The 21,156-nt window shown below is 41.4% G+C and overlaps 1 protein-coding gene across 2 annotated transcripts in view; it reads left to right on the forward strand.

Moving 5' to 3' along the window:
• The window catches only part of CCDC171 (coiled-coil domain containing 171), a 235,035-nt gene that overhangs the window by 24,190 nt on the left and 189,689 nt on the right, over positions 1-21,156 (forward strand). For both annotated transcript variants that reach the window (XM_073345441.1, XM_073345440.1), the window contains exons 6-7: positions 4,429-4,619; positions 16,434-16,580. In XM_073345441.1, the coding sequence (XP_073201542.1) occupies positions 4,429-4,619; positions 16,434-16,580 (338 nt within the window). The remainder of the gene's footprint in view (positions 1-4,428; positions 4,620-16,433; positions 16,581-21,156) is intronic.

The following is a 21,156-nucleotide window of genomic DNA, read 5'->3' on the forward strand; positions in this document are numbered from 1 at the left end:
ACAACAACTGCTTTTCTGCATATAAAAGCCAGGGGCGACGTTAGAGGTAGCAAATAGGGCAGTTGCCCAGGGCCCCATGTCACAGGGGGCCCCCCCAAGGCTACATTGTTCAGGCTTCAGCTTCAACCCCAAGTGATGGGGTTCAGGGCCCTGGGCTTCAGACCCATGCAGTGGGGCTTCAGCTTTCCACCCTGAGCCCCAGTGAGTCTAATGCTGGCCCTGCTTGGCAGACCCCCGAAGCCTGCTCACAGCCCTCCAGGGGGCTCAGACCCCTGGCTGAGAACCACTGCTCTATTTGAATGGATCATCATCGAGACTTAGCTCCATTTTTAGCCTGGTGTAACCACCCCTTGGACTTTCATCCAAAGATGGAGGTAAAAAACAGCAGAGAAAGCACAGACTAGCCGTACCATGAAAATGGAGTTTGTAATTTGATATAGATATCATAATATCTAATTAATTGTAATCATAATTAATCTAATTAATGTAATTTGATATAGATATCAGAGTTCATAATATCAAACATCCTCTGTATATAGATTTCCCAAAGCATCACATAACACTGTCCTCTTTGAATCTTTCTTCTGACTTCTGCAAGAAGTTTAAGCTGCTTTTGCTCAACTGTCTGCCTCTCAGCCATCATTTTCAACTTCTTTTTGTCCCATTCTTTGTTCTCCTTCCATGCAACGTTCCTTACATTACAGTCACATGCAAAGTTTAAAAAAAAAACTGGGGTTTGTGCTTTTTTTCTTTACTTGTCATGTGTGAAAGAGGACTTGAGAGTGGTGTGTGGGTGTTGTTTTTAATGAAGCTTTTTTTCTACTTGTCTTTTATATGGCCTAATATACTCTGAAAGACTGAGTGGATAATTGGCAGGTTTGTGATTGAAAAGGGAAGTGATTTGTTATTGTTAAAATACACCACCTTTTTAGCTTAAATAGTTAGGATAAAATATATCTGTGTTTAGGATTCAGCAACCCCACTCATTCAATTAAGGGGCTAGAATGCTCTTAATTCATATTTTTGAGCTTTCCAAGAAAGAACACTAGATTTGACATGGCAATTACCTTAGAAATACCAGCCAAGTTGTTTTTTTTTCTACTTCCTTGAAATTAAAAATCCTTTGGCTTTCAGGGGTGCCGTATACATTGCAAGGAGAAGTGGGGGGGAAAAGGCACAAATTCAATGTGGTTTCTTTTGCAAGCCATCATTAAACACTGCAGGCTAAAGACTTAGTTGTTAGTTTCCTATTTATAGAGAAGTTCTCTATGTTCCTTCCTATACCTACTAATCATAGCATTCTTTTATCAGCTTTTCAGCATCTCCAATTTAATCATTTGAGCATTGTAAGACACAATCTACCTAAAGTGCCAGCTGTCAAAATCTTGTTTTGTGACTATTTCTAGGTTTAATGAACTAATTAGCCGATGAAAAGAGTCCAGTCAGGATTATGTTGCTTCTCTGTTCTCTATCAGTTTATGGCTGAACGTTCATTCTCCCCAGTGGATTGGAGCCTTCTCCAGTCTTTTCTTGATTGCTTGCTGCTTAATGGCCCTTGTCTCAATGGTTTAATGCTTTATTAGATGGGCCCCTCTATGAGCTTGCAGTCTTCTTAGGGTTGCCAGGTGTCTGGTTTTTGACCGGAACACCCTGTCGAAAACGGACCTTGGCAGCTCCGTCCAGCACTGCTGACCGGGCTGTTAAGTCGCGTTGGTACAAGGCTGGCAGACTCTATACCTGGCTCATCAAGGCTCCCCAGAAATGGTGACATGTGCCTTGGCTCCTAGGCAGAGGTTCAGCCAGGGCGGCTCCGCACCCTGCCCCGAGTGCCAGCTCTGCAGCTGTGGGCGGAGGTAGTGTGTAGAGCCACCTGGCCGCACCTCCACCTAGGAGCTGAGGGACATGTTGACGCTTCCAGGAGCTGCCTGAAGTAAGCACCACCTGCGCCCTACACCCCTTTCCCAATCCTTTGACCCAGCCCTGAGCCCTGTTCCACACCTAAACTCCCTCCATACCCCGAATCCCCTCCTGTGCTCCAACACATTACTCCAGTTCTGAACCCGCTCCTGCACACCAAAACTCTTGGCCCCAGCCCGGAGCCCCCCTCATGTACTCCAAATTCCTCATCCCCGGTCCTACCCCAGAGCCCACACTCCAACCCCCTGCCTCAGCGTGGAGCCCCCTCCCACACTCTGAACTCCTTGGTCCCAGCCTGGAGCCTCATCCTGCACCCCAAACCCCTCATCCATGGTCCCACCCAGAGCCCTCACCCCCTCCCGTGCCCCAACCCCTTGCCCTAGCCTGAGCCCCCTCCTGCACCCTGAACCCCTCATTTCTGGCCCCACCTTGAAGCCTGCATCCTCAGCGGGAGCCCTCACAGTCCCCCCCGCCCCCAACCTCAACCTCCTGCCCCAACCTGGTGAAAGTGAGCGAGGGTAGTGGGGAGCGAGCAACAGAGTGGGGGGGATGGAGTGAGCAGGGGGAGGGGACTCTGAGAAGGGAAGAGGCCTTAGGGAAGTGGGTGGGGCAAGGGTGTTTGGTTTTGTGCGGTTAGAAAGTTGGCAACCCTAAGTCTTCCAGTCTTTTCTGTGGATTCTTCTTTCTCCTCTGGCAACCTTTGGTTTGTGCCATTAATTATCTTTTTCCCCTTAGTTTATCCTGTCTGTAACCCATTTTAGAAAATCTTTTTTCTTTTTTGCACTTTTAAAATTTAGAAGAAATGAGAAAATGATCGTGGAAGGGAGGAACTTGTGAAGATCTCTGCATTTGAAAGTTGTGCTCAGTTACCTCTCAGTACCACACTGTGTATTAAGTAAAATGAGAAACTCAAATAATGTAAAGTTAGCTTAATATGAAATCCACATCTGAAAAATGAACCACTACTTTGTAGCTGATCAACCATATACATAAAATAGTAATAGTAACACGGGTTTCAACAGACCATACTGGCAGCATCTTTAGTTTAGTTTAGGGCAGGGGTACAAACACAAATACATACAATCTTGACTCTATAATATACCATCCTATCCTGAATGGGATTTCCTGTCATGGAGGTTGAGCTTCCTTTAACAACAGAGAGTTTCTTTGGAAAATTTATTCCTTTTCTGTCCAGTCTAACTTATATTTCAGGATCTTCTATAGCTCCTGCACATGTATACCCCAGTGCGAATCTTCACTGAAGTCAGTGAGGCTCTGGGTCAGTGTAAAGGGGCCCAATCACTTGCATGCAGTTGTAGAGTTGGAGTCTAAATGTTTCCTGCAGAGTAAGAGGATTTTTAAAGAGGCTAAGTTAGGTCAGGCTGCATATGGGGCAACAAGGAAGCCCAGAATAATTTAGGATTTGTTGTTTTATTTTTTTTTTTAAAGGATTAAGAGTTAGTCGGGTAGAAGAGTTGGGTCCTGTAATGGGATTTGAAGAAAATCAAGTGAAATATAGAGAGGCTGTTCACAAGTATGGGAAGGCAGTGAGTGAGAGAGATCCCCCAATTTGGAGGGGTTGGGGAAAGAGACAGAAGGAAGTCTGGTATTCAGAGAGTATATAGAATTGTTAGAAAAGGGAGTTGAGATTAGGTAAGGGAATTGAACCTTCAATTAATTGTATACTGGATTTTGAACTAAATGAGAAACTAATTGAGATTTGGGGATACAGAGACTGTGTTCCCCCTATTGGACATAGTGATCTTTAGAGAGCTGGGAATTACAGTAGTTGGAGACAGGAGAAATCAGTATGAATCATGGTTGAAAGGAAGAGTACTAGAGTATTGGGCGGGGCAGTGTTACAGTTATACATGTGACAGACGGCAGATGTGGTGAGTTCCTAGCTTCTAGATGGTATGTAATGGATACCAGGATAACCTATATAGAAGGGAGAAGTAGTTGGTAGAGCTTTTGTCGAAGGATGCTCTTATCTGTTAGCAGACTATCAATATTGAATTGGGCTGAAGGAAGTTAAGGTGAAGACAGGAGTTGAAGCTGAAGAAAGAAAGCCAAGTAAAAAGACACCTAGTGAAGGAGATACAGAAAGTGATATCTGTGTACAAGTGATACCCAAAACAAAACATGGAAATCAGTTGGGCAAGGGGAACGAACTATATGGAAATATGAAGTTAACCACTCCAAGTTTCAGTCTCTCCATTTTACAAATGGAGTTAATTCTTAACTATTCATAGGGATGTTGTGAGGTTCAATTTATTAAAGTCTGTAAAGCATTTTGAGATCTCTTATGAAAGATGCTACAGAAATGCAAACTATTGATATTATTGCTGCAGTATAATATCAAAAGTAATCTACAGCTCCAGAATCATTACTATTCTAACCTTTTTTCTGTTACATGCTTAAAGGATCTGAATACATAGTAGAGCTAACACTACTTTTACCTTCTTTAAAAAAAATTAACTTAGCAGACGATGTTTCTCTTTTAAATAATAGGCATGAATGCAGAGCTTCAACAGAAATTGGCTGAGACCGAGAAAGTGTTTCATATTTCTCAGCAGAATTGGAAGGAACAGCAGCAAAGACTTACAAGTGACTTAGAAGAGAAAGATAACATCCTCAAGACCTGTAATAGTGAATATGAGTTACTTCTGAAGGAGAGGACTAAACTGGAAAATGTTATACAGGTATAAAGTTTAAATACAAGTAATGAATGGAGTGACATAATAATGTCTGGACTTTTTATTTGTGCATGAATAATTTTTTTCTGAACAAAAGAAAAAAGTCAGACAATGTTCCATAGAATGTGAAATATTTCAGCACAGACTTACAAAAGTACACTCTTTCTTCCTTTTGAGGGTTATACTGTAGCAATATACAACTCCTGAGTCACTGATTCTTATATAAAAAAGTCTCCAAACTTACTACTTTTAAAAAAACAAATTTTGTATATGGCCTGTGTGAAATGGAGAGAAGCTCCACTGATGGTTACAGTGGAAACATTAGTGTAGATAGGGCTGCAGTTAGTTGCTGGTGTTCTAAACACTCAGAACAGGGTGACACAGTGATGACTTTCAGTGCCTAGTCTAAGCTAGCATTTCTGCAGGTGGTGCTGAACTGTTGGTGCCAAAATTTTCTGCCATTTGGCAAAAATGCCTCGTACATCAAGACAGATTGTCAGGCTTCTTCTTATATTGCAGTTGCATGCTGCTCTTCAGATAAGTCTTTGCGTTAATTTGTATTCCAAAACAACAACAAAATTAAGGCACCCAAACAACTTTATTGTGCCCTGTGGTGACATCTTGCACTAACTATGCAAGAGGGTACATCTCCATTTGAACTGGAGCTGTAAGTCCCAGCTTGTGTAGATATACCGACACTAGGTCGTCTCAAGCTAGTGTGCTAAAAATAGCAGTGTAGCTGGGTTAACACAGGTGGCAGCTCAGCTAAATCATACCTCCCAGCTCAAATGTAGATATGCCTGATGAGAAGTGACTGTCCACAAACATGACAGAGAGAAAAAGAACAGATCACTCCTTTAGAGCCCATCTTCATGTATTTAGACAAGGGGGGAGATTCTTGGATATTCCCGTTTTCCTCTTTTATTTCTCCTTTTAAGACTTCACATTGAGCTGAGAACAGTTGGACATGTTTTCTTCCAATCCAATCAACTCCATTCCTGTGCTAGCCTCAAGGAGTTCTGAGAAGTAACATGAAGCGTTCTAGGTCTTGGGTAGCCTAGAAGCTAAATCCCAATCCGTGCAAGCCTACGGGTAGGACGCTAGTCATGGAAGTGATTTTTTAAATACACTTTCAGCCCAGATCTACATGTCTGTAAGACTAGACAGCAAGGATTAAATGGTTCTTTGAGGCACAGTAGATTTGATATTATTATATGTAACACTTTTTTAAATAGGATTTTGTAACTTCTTATGAGTTTTAATAATAAAACAAGACTGTCTGCATCAAGGAGACTCTGGAGCATCACAAGGAGCAGAGGAATATGCTGGAATCGCAAATCAGAGAGACAGCATTAAAGGAGTTTAGGTTTCAGTTAGAGCAGTGTGAAGCAGAAAGAAGAGAGTTCCAGTTTATGTTGCAGGTATTTTATTTATAATAAAGCACTAACTAAAAAAAAATGCCTATTATGTACATAGGATAAGCCAAGCATCATACCATCGCTTAATTCATTTTATTAATAGATCATTTAATAGCTGTCAACACTTTAATTAATTTTAAAAATCTTGTGAATATAGTAATTGTGAAAGGTGTTGACCTATTTGATCCCTGGAGATTGAACTACACTATTTATCCACAGAGCAGGGAAGAATGGGCAGCAGTAGCTTTTTAAAAAATCAATGTCTCTTTTTTCTGTGCAGGGGAAAGTCCACAGATCCAGTACCGTTGGTCTTCCCCTTTAAAGAGAAGGCAATTAATTTTTCATCTCCATTTGAACCCAGGCCATTCTTCTAAGACTGTCAGCAAGCATGCCAGTTGTGTAATTGACTTTGAAGTGGACATTGTCTCTAACCACTAAAATTATTTTGCACAGGTCACTGAAGATAAATCTTGGTCACTACTGACCTGAGCTGAATATAAATCAGTTAAGCTAATGGTGAAAAGTTCAGTCATGTCACTAAATCACTGGTCCCCCAAACATTCAGACCCCTATTTTTGAGGCTTTAGTTATGATAACAGATAGTTACACATTATATTATACATTTAACAAATGTCTGCAGTGTCCTGATGGAACAATTACTGTGTCTCTATTTGTATCAGAAGATGTATTAAGAATTGTTCTGGTTCAACAAGTAGGAGGACTACAAAAGCCAGTCTGAGTAGTTACATTAGACAAATGCTTGATGAAACACCCCATAATGAAACTTTATTTTCTCTATCTCTACATTTATTAAAAATGCTGAATCTTCTCCTGTGTAACTTTAGAACATGTTATTGATCCATTCCACTCTTTGTAAATAAGTCCACAAGTATATGTCAGGTGCTATTTTTGTTTTTTGTTTTTAATTTACCTCAACCCCCCCATACTCTTTTAACTAAATGGTTTAAATTTAGATCCTGGGTCAGATTTTTGCTGTGACTTTAGGAGCAATGTATAGAGAACGGAGCAGGGAGAATCACTCCCTGTATTTTGATTCCAAGAGCAATCTTTACGTTCTGTTTGAAGGTAGGACCTAGTAATGATGCTGTGCTGGTGAAATGATGAGCAGAAATCAAGTAGTAGGCTGGTGCTGTGTGCAGTGTATGTGTGTCTTTCCTTTTTTCTTTTTCCCCCTTTTTTTTTTTAAAACTGCTGAAGGTCCTGTATTATTAGAGGCTGTCCATAAGTTACATAACACATTTTTGTGGATTTTCTGTCCCTTGTAAAACTTTCTAATACTGAACAAACACACACAATTAAGGACCCACCTACCCCTTAATGTGTTATATAATTTATGGATAGCCCCTTAGTAATAGTAGTAGTAGTAGTAATAGCAGTAGGAGCGTGGACACTGGTGATGGACCAGGACCTGTGATGGGGTGTTCGTTTACCCCATACAAGAGTGGAAGGGGTTAATGGAGGCCTCATGGGCCTTCCGCACTCTGTCCCATAAAAGCTGGATGAATGCACTATAAGGTGGATAGAAAGTTGGCTAGACTGTCGGGTTCAACGGGTAGTGATCAATGGCTCCATGTCTAGTTGGCAGCCGGTATCAAGCGGAGTGCCCCAAGGGTCGGTCCTCGGGCTGGTTTTGTTCAATATCTTCATAAATGATCTGGAGGATGGCGTGGATTGCACCCTCAGCAAGTTTGCAGATGACACTAAACTGGGAGGAGAGGTAGATACGCTGGAGGGCAGGGATAGGATACAGAGGGCCTAGACAAATTAGAGGATTGGGCCAAAAGAAATCTGATGAGGTTCAACAAGGACAAATGCAGAGTCCTGCACTTAGGACGGAAGAATCCCATACACCGCTACAGACTAGGGACCAAATGGCTAGGCAGCAGTTCTGCAGAAAAGGACCTAGGGGTTACAGTGGACGAGAAGCTGGATATGAGTCAACAGCGTGCCCTTGTTGCCAAGAAGGCCAATGGCATTTTGGGATGTATATGTAGGGGCATGGCCAGCAGATCGAGGGACATGTTCCCCTCTATTCGACATTGTGAGGCCTCATCTGGAGTACTGTGTCCAGTTTTGGGCCTCACCTACAAGAAGGATGTGGAAAAATTGGAAAGTCCAGCGGAGGGCAACAAAAATGATTAGGGGTCTGGAACACATGACTTATGAGGAGAGGCTGAGGGAACTGGGATTGTTTAGTCTGCGGAAGTGAAGAATGAGGGGGGATTTGATAGCTGCTTTCAACTACCTGAAAGGTGGTTCCAAAGAGGATGGATTTAGACTGTTCTCAGTGGTAGCTGATGACAGAACAAGGAGTAATGGTCTGAAGTTGCAGTGGGGGAGGTTTAGGTTGGATAATAGGAAAAACATTTTCACTAGGAGGGTGGTGAAACACTGGAATGCGTTACCTAGGGAGGTGGTGGAATCTCCTTCCTTAGAAGTGTTTAAGGTCAGGCTTGACAAAGCCCTGGCTGGGATGCTTTAGTTGGGGATTGGTCCTGCTTTGAGCAGGGGGTTGGACTAGATGGGCTCCTGAGGTCCCTTCCAACCCTGATATTCTATGAAAGAGCAGTGGAAGTGAGTCCTCCAAGCAGCCTAGAGAGGCTGTGCTGGAAGCAGCCAATAGAAGAGAGGCTGTATGGAGCAGATAATCAGGGCCCAGCGGGCTAGTACAAAAGGAGCTACAGGGTGGAGCAAGAGTCAGTTGCAGCTGGGAGCCCAAGGAGTGAGGACTGTGTTCTTGGCAAGCTGCAGCAAGGATAGCACCTTGGACAGAGCAGTTGCTGGCTGACTGCTGGGACTTGCTAGCTGAAAGCCCTGAGGGGTGAAGGAGGTGCTACTGCTATGGGAAAGTGGCCTAGGGAATTGAAGCAGCATTGAAGGAAGTTAAGGAGACTCAGCAGGAGGCTACTATCTACAGGGTCCCTGCGCTGGGACCTGGAGTAGTGGGTGGGCCTGGGTCTCCCATTAGCTATGGGGGAAGTGGCTGGAATAATTGGCTGAACCCTGGAAGGGGAAAATACAGATGATGATGATTGGCCTGAGGGCTGAGTCATGAAGAGGATGCTGAAGTACTTGGATTGAGGCTGGTCTGCAGGTGTAGATGATGATGGGAGAGGCAGTACCAGGAGGGGGCGCACTGGCAGAGCTAATCCCTGTGACAGCCACCAGGAAGTGCCACCATGATGATCAGACCCTGTGGTAGGACCCGATTGGGCTAAGTGCTGTACGAACACAGAACAAAACGGTCCATACCCCAAAGAGCTTACCAGCTAAATATAAGATAAGAGACAGCATTTGAAGTCAGACAGATGGGTGAGTACAAGCAGACAATGAAATGATATTTGTCAGCGTAGAGGCAGTGGTATTGGTGCATCAGTGACCCAACTGTTATGTATTTTGTTTTTTTGTTTGTTTTTTTTGTAGGCATCTTGGCAAAGGAGAGTTTTAAGGAAGAGTTTTAAAAAAGATGATGCCCGGGTTATGGCCTGAATGACTGGCAGGATTGTGGTGTTGTCCACAGTGATTGAGAAAGGAAGTAATAAGGAGGAAGGAGATTAGGAGCTTTGTTTTAGTGATATTGAGCTTGCGCTCATGGCTAGATATCCATGACTTGATGTCACAGAGAGAGAGAGACAGGTGGGGACAGAAAGAAACAGGTCTGGAGTAGAGAGGTAGATTTGTAAGTCATTGGCATGGAGATGGTGGTTGAATTTGAGATTGAGATTACCTTAAATTGCAGAGGGAGAAGATAAAGAGACCAAGGATAGAGCCCTGTGGACTCCCCTCCGCCTTCCACAGAAAGATTGAGGCAGATGAGGAGGAGCCTCCACAGGATATGCAGAAGAAATAATTAGAGAGGTGAAAGAGAACCAGGACAGGTCAGAGTTATGGAAGTGAAGGCAGGATGAGATTTCAAGAGGAGCATGGTTGACTGTGCCAGAGGGGCTGACGGGTCAAGAAGGATGAGGATGGAGTACTGGTTCTGAGCTTTGTATAGGAAAAGTGGTCATCGGAGACTATAGTAAGAGCAGTTACAGTCAAGTGCAAGGGGTAGAAATCTGATTGGAGAAGGTCTAAGATGGAATTGGAGGAGAGGAACTCTGAACATGCCATCTATAATTGCTGTCCAATTAGTTTAAAGTTGAAAGGGATTTGGTGGAATAAAGATATGGGGCTGTTTGGGGGGGGTCCCCCATATTAAATTTACAGAGGTCAAGGAAGTAGGGTTGCTGATAGCTCCTTATTCCTAGAATAGCCGTGAGATGGGATCACTGCTCTGAGCTTCAGTGTCTTTACCCAGTAGCAGCAGCAGCCTCCTTTCCTCACAGGGTGGCTGCACTCTGCCCTTATTACTCCTCTGCTTTGATTTGAATCTGCATTTTCCCTCATGGGCTTTCTATTCTTCCTAAGATACCATGTAAATATGGATTTTTATTAAATATATACTGACTGTCTCAATCACTAGTTGATAGTAATTATCTGTGGTTTAGTTTTAAATTCTGTTTTGTTTGATAGCCAGATTTGACGTGTGAGTAAAAAATCAGCAAGCAGCCACAATCATGGAAGTTGAATGCAAAAGTGTGCCAGTCTCTCTGACATTGAGCACTTACAGCTACATTTAAAATACTGACCTCTAGTTGTGTACTCAGTTATATTTGGGTGTGAAATTGAAGGACAAGTTGAGGTTTCTTTTAAAAATGTGGGCCTTAATCTGTATTTTGAAAGCTAGAGGAACAGTGTAGTGCATAAACTCTTGAAGACAGGCTTGGAGTTAATGTTCATAACAGGATACAGAATTGAATCCAGCTTAAACTATTGAAGTGTGTCTTTAGGAGACAGAGGGAAAATAATCTGCTTTCTAACACACTGCAGTGTGGCTCTCCCTAGTGTGCTTGGAATGCTAGCTGGTTTACAACTAAGAGGCATAAATTCAGTAATAAATGCAATAGCATCACCTTGTGGTTAACCTAGAAAATACTTTCCTGGTGAGTACTATGGGTTTTTTTGTGTGTAAGCATGCCTGCACCTCTTACACAGTGAAAGGCAATTATCCTTGTACCTTTTGAGTATACATGATACCATTGCTCATTTAGGAGTTGATTAGGTGTGGAGCCCTCCTGTGAGCTACTGAGAGCCCTGAACTCCCACTAACTTCAATGGGAACCGGCAGGAGAGCTCAGTACCCTTCAGGACCAAGTCCATAATGTGTGAATAAAAAAATCACTATACTTATGGCTCTTGCGCTAGAATATTCTTAAAATAACATTGTAATTGAACTTTCCATCCCACTTCCCTCCTCCTTAGTGTTCTCTGTACTATATTGTGAATATAAGGGATGTTTGTTCAAAGGGAACAATATAATATCTTCCCCATAGTGGAGATAATACTATCTATTAGTTTATGCACAGCTAATGTAGACCCAGCACAAGTTCAGATATCAGCTTTCCTCCATTTCTCATTATTACCTGCTCCAAAAAGCATCTGCTAACATACTGATAAACACACAGTTGCTAACTTCAGTGTCACAAGAGTAGAAAATAGGATTTTAGCTCAGACTTTCTCTAGTGTAGTGTTTGGATTATTTTTAGCAGTGCCATAATACCTTTTCCAATTGCCCATATTTTTTCACATACATTTTACACTAGTGGTCATCTTTCCAGGAGACACCAATGAAACCATGGCGTGCTGCCTATGAATAACCTAACTGAAAGAGACTCTAAACCTATTTTTGGTTGTTAGTAGCTCACTATATTTGGTGGATCTCGATCTTTTATATAGCATCTGATAGGTCATGATAAAATCATTGTATTTCTGTTACGTTCTCGTGGCTCAACTTTTTTACTTTTTTTACTGAGGTTTCTAAAACACTCAGTTGGAGCTGGTTTCAGGAAATCCATTTTAAGCTTTAGCAAGGGCTTGTGTTTCCTCAACCGTTGCACATGGGTAAGGTCTTGTCAGACTTCACTTTCTGCTAAATGCTTGTGTGAATAGTTCTCTCTCTCTCTCTCTCCCCCTCCCCACTTTGGAGATGCCCAATGATTAGTAATTTCTAGGAATAAGTGTACATGACATAGCAGTAGTAGCAGAATTTGAAGACCAAATGCATATCTCTCTGGTAATACTTTTTTATTACCAGAAGGAGGGTTTATTGCAGTCATGCTATTTTCTGCACAGAAAACCGTTTTGAAAAATTGTGTCTTTAAAGATCCTCTGTCTAAATCACTGGATTTATGTCTTGCTTCTGATACTAGTTATGGAAAAGCTTAGAGCTGTCCACCAAACCACAGCTATTCTTTCTGGAACATTTGGGAGCTCCTGCTTAACTATGTGCTCGGGATATTGGGGGCTCAATACTTGTATGGTCTTTTTTATCATCTATGGTTTTTGTGGGTTCTATAGATGTAATTACACGGAACTGCTGGGTGTCTGCAGATAGATTAATAATGATCCCAGTGGTGGTTTAGCTTGATAGTGCATCCACCATACATGGACATTTACACAAGGACAGCTTATAGTACCATAAACAATGTATAGCACTATAAACTTTAATTATTTATAGTTCATCTAGACTGTTTTGTAAAATAGTTCAATCAGTTTCTAAACAGAAAACTATTCCTACTCAAAATCTCCAGAAACCTGAATTATTTACAGCCTGTGGAGACAATGTTTATAAAAACAGTTGAAGCAGTTTCCAGTAGAAATATTTTTTTCCTTTCCAGTCTCACCAGTTGGGATTTAGAGAAACACCACATGCTGTTCACATAGGAAATTATTTCAAATTTCAGATAAACTCTTATCTTATTCTTTATTAAATATATAAATGAATATCCCAGAGTAGACCGACCTTTTACAATTTTTCTAGCTGTACCCCAGCAGAATATTTGCTCAGTATGATCCACTTGTTGCTGCCTTAAAAGGCCGTTTAGGGAAAAAAAAAGTCTGCCTCCAGACTATAGGTGAAATTCTGCCTCTTGCTCCAAGCTTATCTTGACACAGGAGGAAAGGAAATGAAGAGGTACCATCAGGAAGCTGGTTATAGCTCCCTGAGTCTCAGGTTGCCCCAACTCAGATGTACAAAAGCATAGAACAGCTAGCTAGGGGCCCTAAAGAGGGAAGAGTTCTCCACCTGTGTCATTACCCCCTTCTCACTTCCCCTAACTATACTTCCTTAAGCTGGTGGGGAGAGGAGGCTGGCTTAGGAGCAGCTCTGCAAGCTTTACACATTTTGAGAATTCCCCTCTAACTGGGAGACTGGATTTGTCTTGGAATGTGTGTAAAAGATTATTGTTTTGCATGATACTGTGTTAGAAATGTGTGTATGTCTTCATTTGATTTAAACTTACTTACTAATCTTACCTAGTTTTGTATAACGTTTGTTCAGTCTCTGTCTAGATAAAGTGGTTATCAGAACAACAAATGTGTAACAGATTTTGGGGACATGGAAACAATACTTAGGAAGAGTCATCTTGTTTCTTGACCAATTTGGAAACAGGTGGAAGTAAGGAAATTGAACAGAAGAATAAATTCTGCAATTTAGACTCTTCTGTAAAAGGATAAACTGTTTGTTAAACCTTGATGAAGTAAATTTGATTTGTGCATTTACTTCTTGCAATACTTTGAAGTCTGTTTTGAGGCAGAAGGATAGGTATAGAGAATGAATATGGCAAATTAGGCAGCTATTTTAGCACAATTATTCTCACCATTTACTAGCTCATGACCCCATATCCCCAGTATCCATCTTAAATTTTGCTTGCGGAGGGGCGCAGGAGACGGGAGTAGCAGAAAAGACAAATACTACTTCCCTACTCATATTGGTTTGTCTTGGTTTTTGTGTTACAGTATCACAAGTATTCAACATAGTATTATTTTGTACGTTTGTCTTGTGCTGTATTGTGATACATATATTGTGATTTTTTTTTATTATTATTATTTTTTTCATAAAACATGCTCACTTCAACTTTTCTGGCTCCGTTTTTCCCCTCCTCTCACTTTACAGCATCTCTTTCCATCCAGCCAGCCAAGTTTCTCACACTCCTATCTAGGGAGCTACCTGAGCATAAGGAAAAGGTGGCCTAAAAAGGAGCTACAACACTGGGTACTGGGCAGGGGGAGGAGCTGAAAGGAGGTACCTCTCTAGGTGCTGAGTGAGCCCTGTTGGCTGAAGAGAAGTTCTGTGTGATGAAGTGGAGGTCAAATTCCCTGCATCAATGGAGAAGCTGGTGGGAGAGTAAAGGCTTGGGGAGTTAGTGTAGCAGCTCAGCACTGACAGGAAGAGAGCCAATTTTATCTTCTTTTTAAAGATTCATTCTGGTCATGACCCCACAACAACTCCTTCTTGACCCATCTTGAGCTTATGACATATCCGTTGAGAAACAGGGATGTAGCAAAAATGACACCAATTAGCAGATACTAAGCACAGTTTTAAATATCCTGAACTTGCAGCTGAATGTTGTCAAGCAAACTAGCTAATCAGTCCTCTTCTCACAGAGGAGCTGTATGCGTTTGTTACAAAACACCTTTAGAAATGAATGAAGGAAAAAGCCTTATATAGGACAGTTGAATTACAGCAATAATCACACACAGAGGTCACGTTAGCTGAAATAACAAAGCAGCGTGCTGTGCACACTTTCAAATCTAATGTGCAATAATCAGTTTTCTAAATTGATTGTAATATGCAATAGTCATTTACCTTTATAATAACTTGCCGATCTGAAACTGTTCTCCAGAAAATCTAAAATCACACAAGGGTTTTAGGTTTTTTTAGTACAAACTTGGGTCTCGAATTGCACTCTCCACCCACGTTGTGGGGGAGGAGAAAATGGTAGAAGGCAAAGTAGTATTTACACTGCGCGCTCCCTGACAGAGGCAGGGTTTAAAGTGCGAGTCTACTTTGAAGAGTCACTTTGTAAAAAAGGGTGCCTTTTTACCCCACACATCTGTATTGCTTGACTTCAGTGACAAAATAAACTTTTGCTGCTCTTCACTCTGTTAGCCCTACAGAGGCAAGACAACTACAGGAGACTAAGGTGGAGTCTGTTCCTTTTTATTTATCATAAACCAAATTGTTTACTAGATTTCAATCAGTTCTACTTCCACTAACCAGTGAAGAGGTGCACAGGAATCAATGAGGAAATAATTTTGCCATCAGAACCTTTTGTCATTGGTGGTATGTGAAAAGTCCAGTCTGACTTTCAGATCTTAGAGTGAGTTTTCAGGGCTGGAAGTTAGAAAAAAATACCTTTTGTCACAGTTCAGGGCAACTGCATTTATATTCTCCCTCTATGGTCCAGCAAGGGCACCCACACTAGGCTTCTGGGTCTCAAGAGATTTTCCCTAAGCAGGCCTGCTTGCTTTCTCTTCAGAGACTAATAACTGAGTAAGGTACCACACAGCACCTCCTGTGCAAGCCTGCTTTATTCAGAAGGTAAGAAGCACTACAGAGAAAATATATTAAAAAACGGTAAGAGACTCTATGTGCATGCTAATAAGCATACCAGAGATCATCCCAACCCTAACATGGGCTCTGGCAGGAGCAATCCTTCAGAACCCCCATCCCAAAGGGTTTTTTTGTGGTTCTAAGTTCATCAGAGCTTCAGCTCAGAACAAGCACAAAGTTTAATCCATCCTTTATACCGTCTAGGGATCTTGGATCTAATTACCTACTACTGGAAATTCCAGTAAGCAATGGGCCTCTCCCCAGGGTTTACCTTCTTCCGACTATCTCCTAGGAAACCCGTTTCACATATATTGTGAAACAGTTATTTGAAATTCCTAACATTAGTCACATCCCTAGAAAAATTACAAACAATCTACAATAATACATTGCTTTTTTTTTTTTTTTAAATACATGCAAACCAAAGGTATTAAACTTGACTGAATTAGGCTGATGTTACTTCCATAAGGTTTGTCCAGGATACTATCAGTCCCGCCCTTTACTTGTAAACTGAGCAAATTTGAGCTTCTGCCGGTGAAAGACAAACCTGGAACCTTTTGCAGTAACTTTTCAGAATAGAACCACACTTTAACTTACAACTGGGATTCTATAGGAGCTCCACCATTGGAGTCTACCTTGGTGATGTGCTGAATTAGCCCATATTCCAGGTGCCCTGTCCATGACTTTCTCTAACTAGCACCACTTTTTGGACAGTGGTGATCATTTCCAGATCCTCTGGTTGATCACGGTGTTGTGGCAGCTTGCATCACTGGTATCCTTCTCCTCTGCTTCAGGTGGACTTCTTGCCATTGGGGGCCTATACAGAGACTCCCGCTGGCAGAACCTGGAAGCAAATGTATCCATCAGTCTCTACCTCCTATGGTACTTCTCTTTGTTAACTGTGCTTACTGAAATAAAGTAGGGTAGTAAAATGCACATTGTTTTCAGGAGCGAAACAATGCACTGCAGAATATGCATAAGAAAATACAAGATCTGGAACTGGAACATAATAACTGCACTGACATTCTCCGGCGACAGGCCAGTGAACTTGAATACAGTACTGAACGAGAGGAGAGACTTAAAAAAGATCTTGAGGTAAGTACTTTTTATCTGTTCAGATTCAGTGGTGTTTTGTGTGTGTGTTCTTCATTTCATGAGATTACAGTAATCCTGGAATTCTATACAGGGGCAATTTCTCGAGTTAATGTTATGTCATTTTGAATAATTTGTGAATTGTTCATGCTTGACTTTCATTTAAGATGGAACATGACCTACCTGTTTTGTAACTTATTGAAAAGCTGAGTAAACCAACGCAACTAACTTGTTGCATAGTCAGAGTCTTATCTGCTGTGGAGCTGGAACCCTGGATGGAAAAGGGCTCAAAGAGGTGTAAGGAATGAGCTTGGTGCACCAAATAATAAAAAATAATTTTTGGTGGTATTTAGTTATTTTAAGAAAAGCGTGCAAATGTTGTTCACCCACTGATGGCTCTAACTCGCACAATATCTTGCTGACCCTTATCGCCATTATAATTACAGAAATAGTGGGCTGTTGAACTATTTCTATAACGTATTGAGGGAGAGGTGGTAAGAGTTTCCAGGGGCTGTGACAGACCACTGGTTAAGGAACTCAGTAAGGGGAAGCAAAGTGCCAACTGTGCCAGATGGCTCCATGGAGGTGAAGGCTTCAGGCTTGGAGCCTTTTGCTGGCTTGGATGGTAGAGGAGCAGCATCAGTGGTTCTGTAGGACTCTGACTTGGACAAAGGCAATGGTAATGAGGAGTACTTGTGGCACCTTAGAGACTAACAAATTTATTTGAGCATAAGCTTTCATGGGCTAAAACCCACTTCATCGGATGCATGCAGTGGAAAATACAGTAGGAAGATATATATACACACAGAGAACATGAAAAAATGAGTGTTGCCATATACACTATAATGAGAGGCAATAGTGTATTTCTTCCACTTCCTCTTTCCCCTTCAAGCTAACAAGTGCCCCAATCCTGTTTCTTCTTCTCCAAGCAATTAACTAAAGGGTCTACAAGCCCATCCGCCTCTTCCTATGTACAAACTAATAAAAATAGCACCCCTCCTCCAGCTTTATCCGATATTAGTGTTCCAGCATCAGGCTAAAACACTTGCTTTATTATGCCTGCCCAAATTCTTGCCCTCTTATATGGAGTGGAGTCGTCTTATCCACCATTAGCAAAAAGAAAGGGATCCTGCTTTGTAGCCAGAAGTGAAGCAGGGACCTGTGAAGAAAGAAATCAGAGAGAAATTTAGATTAGAACTTGGAAGATCAACGTAGGCTATTATATGTAATACAATAAAAGTATAGGAGGAGCTGGGTAGTGATACTGATATTTTGGTTTTTTCCATTATAAAAGTTTCTTGTGACCTTTTCTAGAGACACTGTAATGCCGTCATTGTTTGCAGCAAGCATTTGAAATTCATAAAGAAGTGCCTTTCTTTGTCCCATGAAATTCCATTTCAGTTCAGATGAGATAAAAGCTTTTGCAAATTGCTACCTCCCTTCTGTCACCAGTGTTAGCAAAATTTTGGCAGCATACCAAAAATGTTCATATTCTGTTGCTATTCTAATTAGGGCTGTCAAACAATTAAAAAATTAATAGCAATTAATAATGAGATAAAGTTATTAATTGCACTGTTAAACAATAATATAATGCCATTTATTTAAATATATTTGGGTGTTTTCTACATTTTCAAATTGATTTCAATTAAACACAGAATACAAAGAGTACAGTGCTCCTTTATATTATTTTGTATTACAAATAGCTGCACTGTGTAAAAAAAAAAAAAAGTAAACAAAAGAAATACTATTTTTCAATTCACCTCATACAAGTACTGTAGTGCAATCTCTTTATCGTGAAAGTGCATCTTACAACTGTAAAATTTTTTTGTTACATAACTGCACTCAAAAACAAAACAATGTAAAACTTTAGCGCCTACCAGTCTACTCAGTCCTACTTCTTGTTCAGCCAATCGCTAAGATGAACACGATTGTTTACTTTTTTGGGAGATACTGCTGCCTGCTTATTTACAATGTCACCTGAAAGTGAAAACAGGAGTTCACATGGCACTTTTGTCGCCAGCATTGCAAGGTATTTACGTGCCAGATATGCTAAACATTCGTACGTCCTTTCATGCTTCGGCCACTATTCCAGAGGACATGCTTTCATGCTGATGATGCTTGTTAAAATAATGCATTAATTAAATTTGTAACTGAACTCCTTGGAGGAGAATTGTATATCTCCTGCTCCGTGGTTTTATTTGCATTCTGCCATATATTGTGTGCTATGGCAATCTTGGATGATTACCCAGTATATGTTCTTTGATTTAAGAACACTTTCATTGCAGAGCTGACAAAATGCAAAGGAAGTACCAGTATGAGATTTCTAAAGATAGCAACAGCACTCAATCCAAGGTTTAAGAATCTGAAGTGCCTTCTAAAATCTGAGATGGACGTGGTGTGGAACATGCTGTCAGAGGTCTTAAGAGCAACACTCCAATTCGGAAAGTAAAGGACCCGAACCACCAAAAAAAAAATCAGCCTTCTGTTGGTGGCATCTGAATGATATGATGAAAATAAACGTGTGTGAATCCACACTGTTTTGGATTGTTATTGAGCAGAACATGTCATCAGCATGGAAGGTGTTCTCACTTTCCAGTGACACTGTATATAAGAAGCGGGCAGCATTATCTCCTGTAACTGTAAACAGATTTGTGTCTCTTAGGAATTGGTTGAACAAGAAGTAGGACTGAGTGGACTTGTAGGCTCTAAAGTTTTATGTTGTTTGTTTGTTTTTTGAGTGCATTTATGTAACACAAAATATCTACATTTGTAAATTGCATTTTCACGATAGAGATTGCACTACCGTATTTGTATGAGGTGAATTGAAAAATTCTATTTCCTTTTTACAGTGCAAATATTTGTAATAGAAAATAATATAAAGGAGCATTGTACATGTTGTATTCTGTGTTATAATTGTAATCAATATAATTGAAAATGTAGGAAAAACATCCAAAAATATTTATAATAAATTTAAATTAGTATTTTATTATTGTTTAACAGTGGGATTAAAATTACAATTTTTTAATCAAGTTAACTCAAGCAATTAAAAACAGAAAATTAACTGATTTAATTGAAATCCTAATTCTAATCTAAGGCTGGGCCAAGGCCACTGTCAGAGCAGCATCAGCATCCCTCACTGCAGTGAGAATGTCCTCCCACTTTTTGCCAGCCATCAGGGCAAATGAGGGGGTGGGGGAGAGTGGGTGGAGAAGAGCAAGTGCGGGGGCAGGGGTTCAGGGGAAGAGACAGTGCGAGGGTGAAGCATCAGGAAAGGGATGACGCAGGTGGCTGGGACCATGGTTCTGGTGCCAGTGCCCCCTCCACCACCCCACTTGTAGGAAGCTTCCACCGCTCCTGCATCAAAACCCATGCCTAACCCTGTAGACACCTAAATTCCCGCCTCTCGGTTTGTACATTATTATGTAAGTTCTGATGTCTAGAAGCCCAGCTCTCACCTAAGCCCTAGAGGGATCCTAAAACTAGGTGTTAGTCTGTCTATATTGCCTGTTAATTTAGGCATCTCCCCAGTTCGCCTTGCTGGCTTCTGTGAATCCCATTCTTAGGATACTAACTTTCCCAGGCCAATGGCATTTTGGGATGTATAAGTAGGGGCATAGCGATCAGATCGAGGGACGTGATCGTTCCCCTCTATTTGACATTGGTGAGGCCTCATCTGGAGTACTGTGTCCAGTTTTGGGCCCCACACTACAAGAAGGATGTGGATAAATTGGAGAGAGTCCAGCGAAGGGCAACAAAAATGATTAGGGGTCTAGAACACATGACTTATGAGGAGAGGCTGAGGGAGCTGGGATTGTTTAGCCTGCAGAAGAGAAGAATGAGGGGGGATTTGATAGCTGCTTTCAACTACCTGAAAGGGGGTTCCAAAGAGGATGGCTCTAGACTATTCTCAATGGTAGCAGATGACAGAACGAGGAGTAATGGTCTCAAGTTGCAGTGGGGGAGGTTTAGATTGGATATTAGGAAAAACTTTTTCACTAAGAGGGTGGTGAAACACTGGAATATGTTACCTAGGGAGGTGGTAGAATCTCCTTCCTTAGAAGTTTTTAAGGTCAGGCTTGACAAAGCCCTGGCTGGGATGATTTAACTGGGAATTGGTCCTGCTTTGAGCAGGGGGTTGGACTAGATGACCTTCAGGGGTCCCTTCCAACCCTGATATTCTATGATCCCCATGCACTGTATAGGGAACCTGGGTGCCAAACTCAGGGCCGTGGATTCCTCTAGGCAGCAGGGTGCCTGGACGTTAGGTGTCGGAATGCTGAGTTGAAGTTCTCATTTTGGATCTACCCCTAAGAGCTTGTCTGCAGACAATTTCTGTACTGCTTTAACTATGTCAGTTTGGAAACCTTAAATGTATGAGAATAAGCTACACCAGTATAGAGCACCTTTATACTGGTAAAACTGCATTCACACTGGGAGCTGTACTAGTTTAAGTATTTTGGCTTAAAAAAAAATCACTCATATAACCAAAATAGTTACATTGGTTCACAAACTGTGGATCTTAGGTCTGCTGTCTACCCACATAAGCATATCACTGTACCCTTGTGGAGCCCCCAGTGAC

The sequence above is a fragment of the Lepidochelys kempii genome, chromosome 5 (assembly GCF_965140265.1).
Source record: "Lepidochelys kempii isolate rLepKem1 chromosome 5, rLepKem1.hap2, whole genome shotgun sequence".
Taxonomy (NCBI): domain Eukaryota; kingdom Metazoa; phylum Chordata; order Testudines; family Cheloniidae; genus Lepidochelys; species Lepidochelys kempii.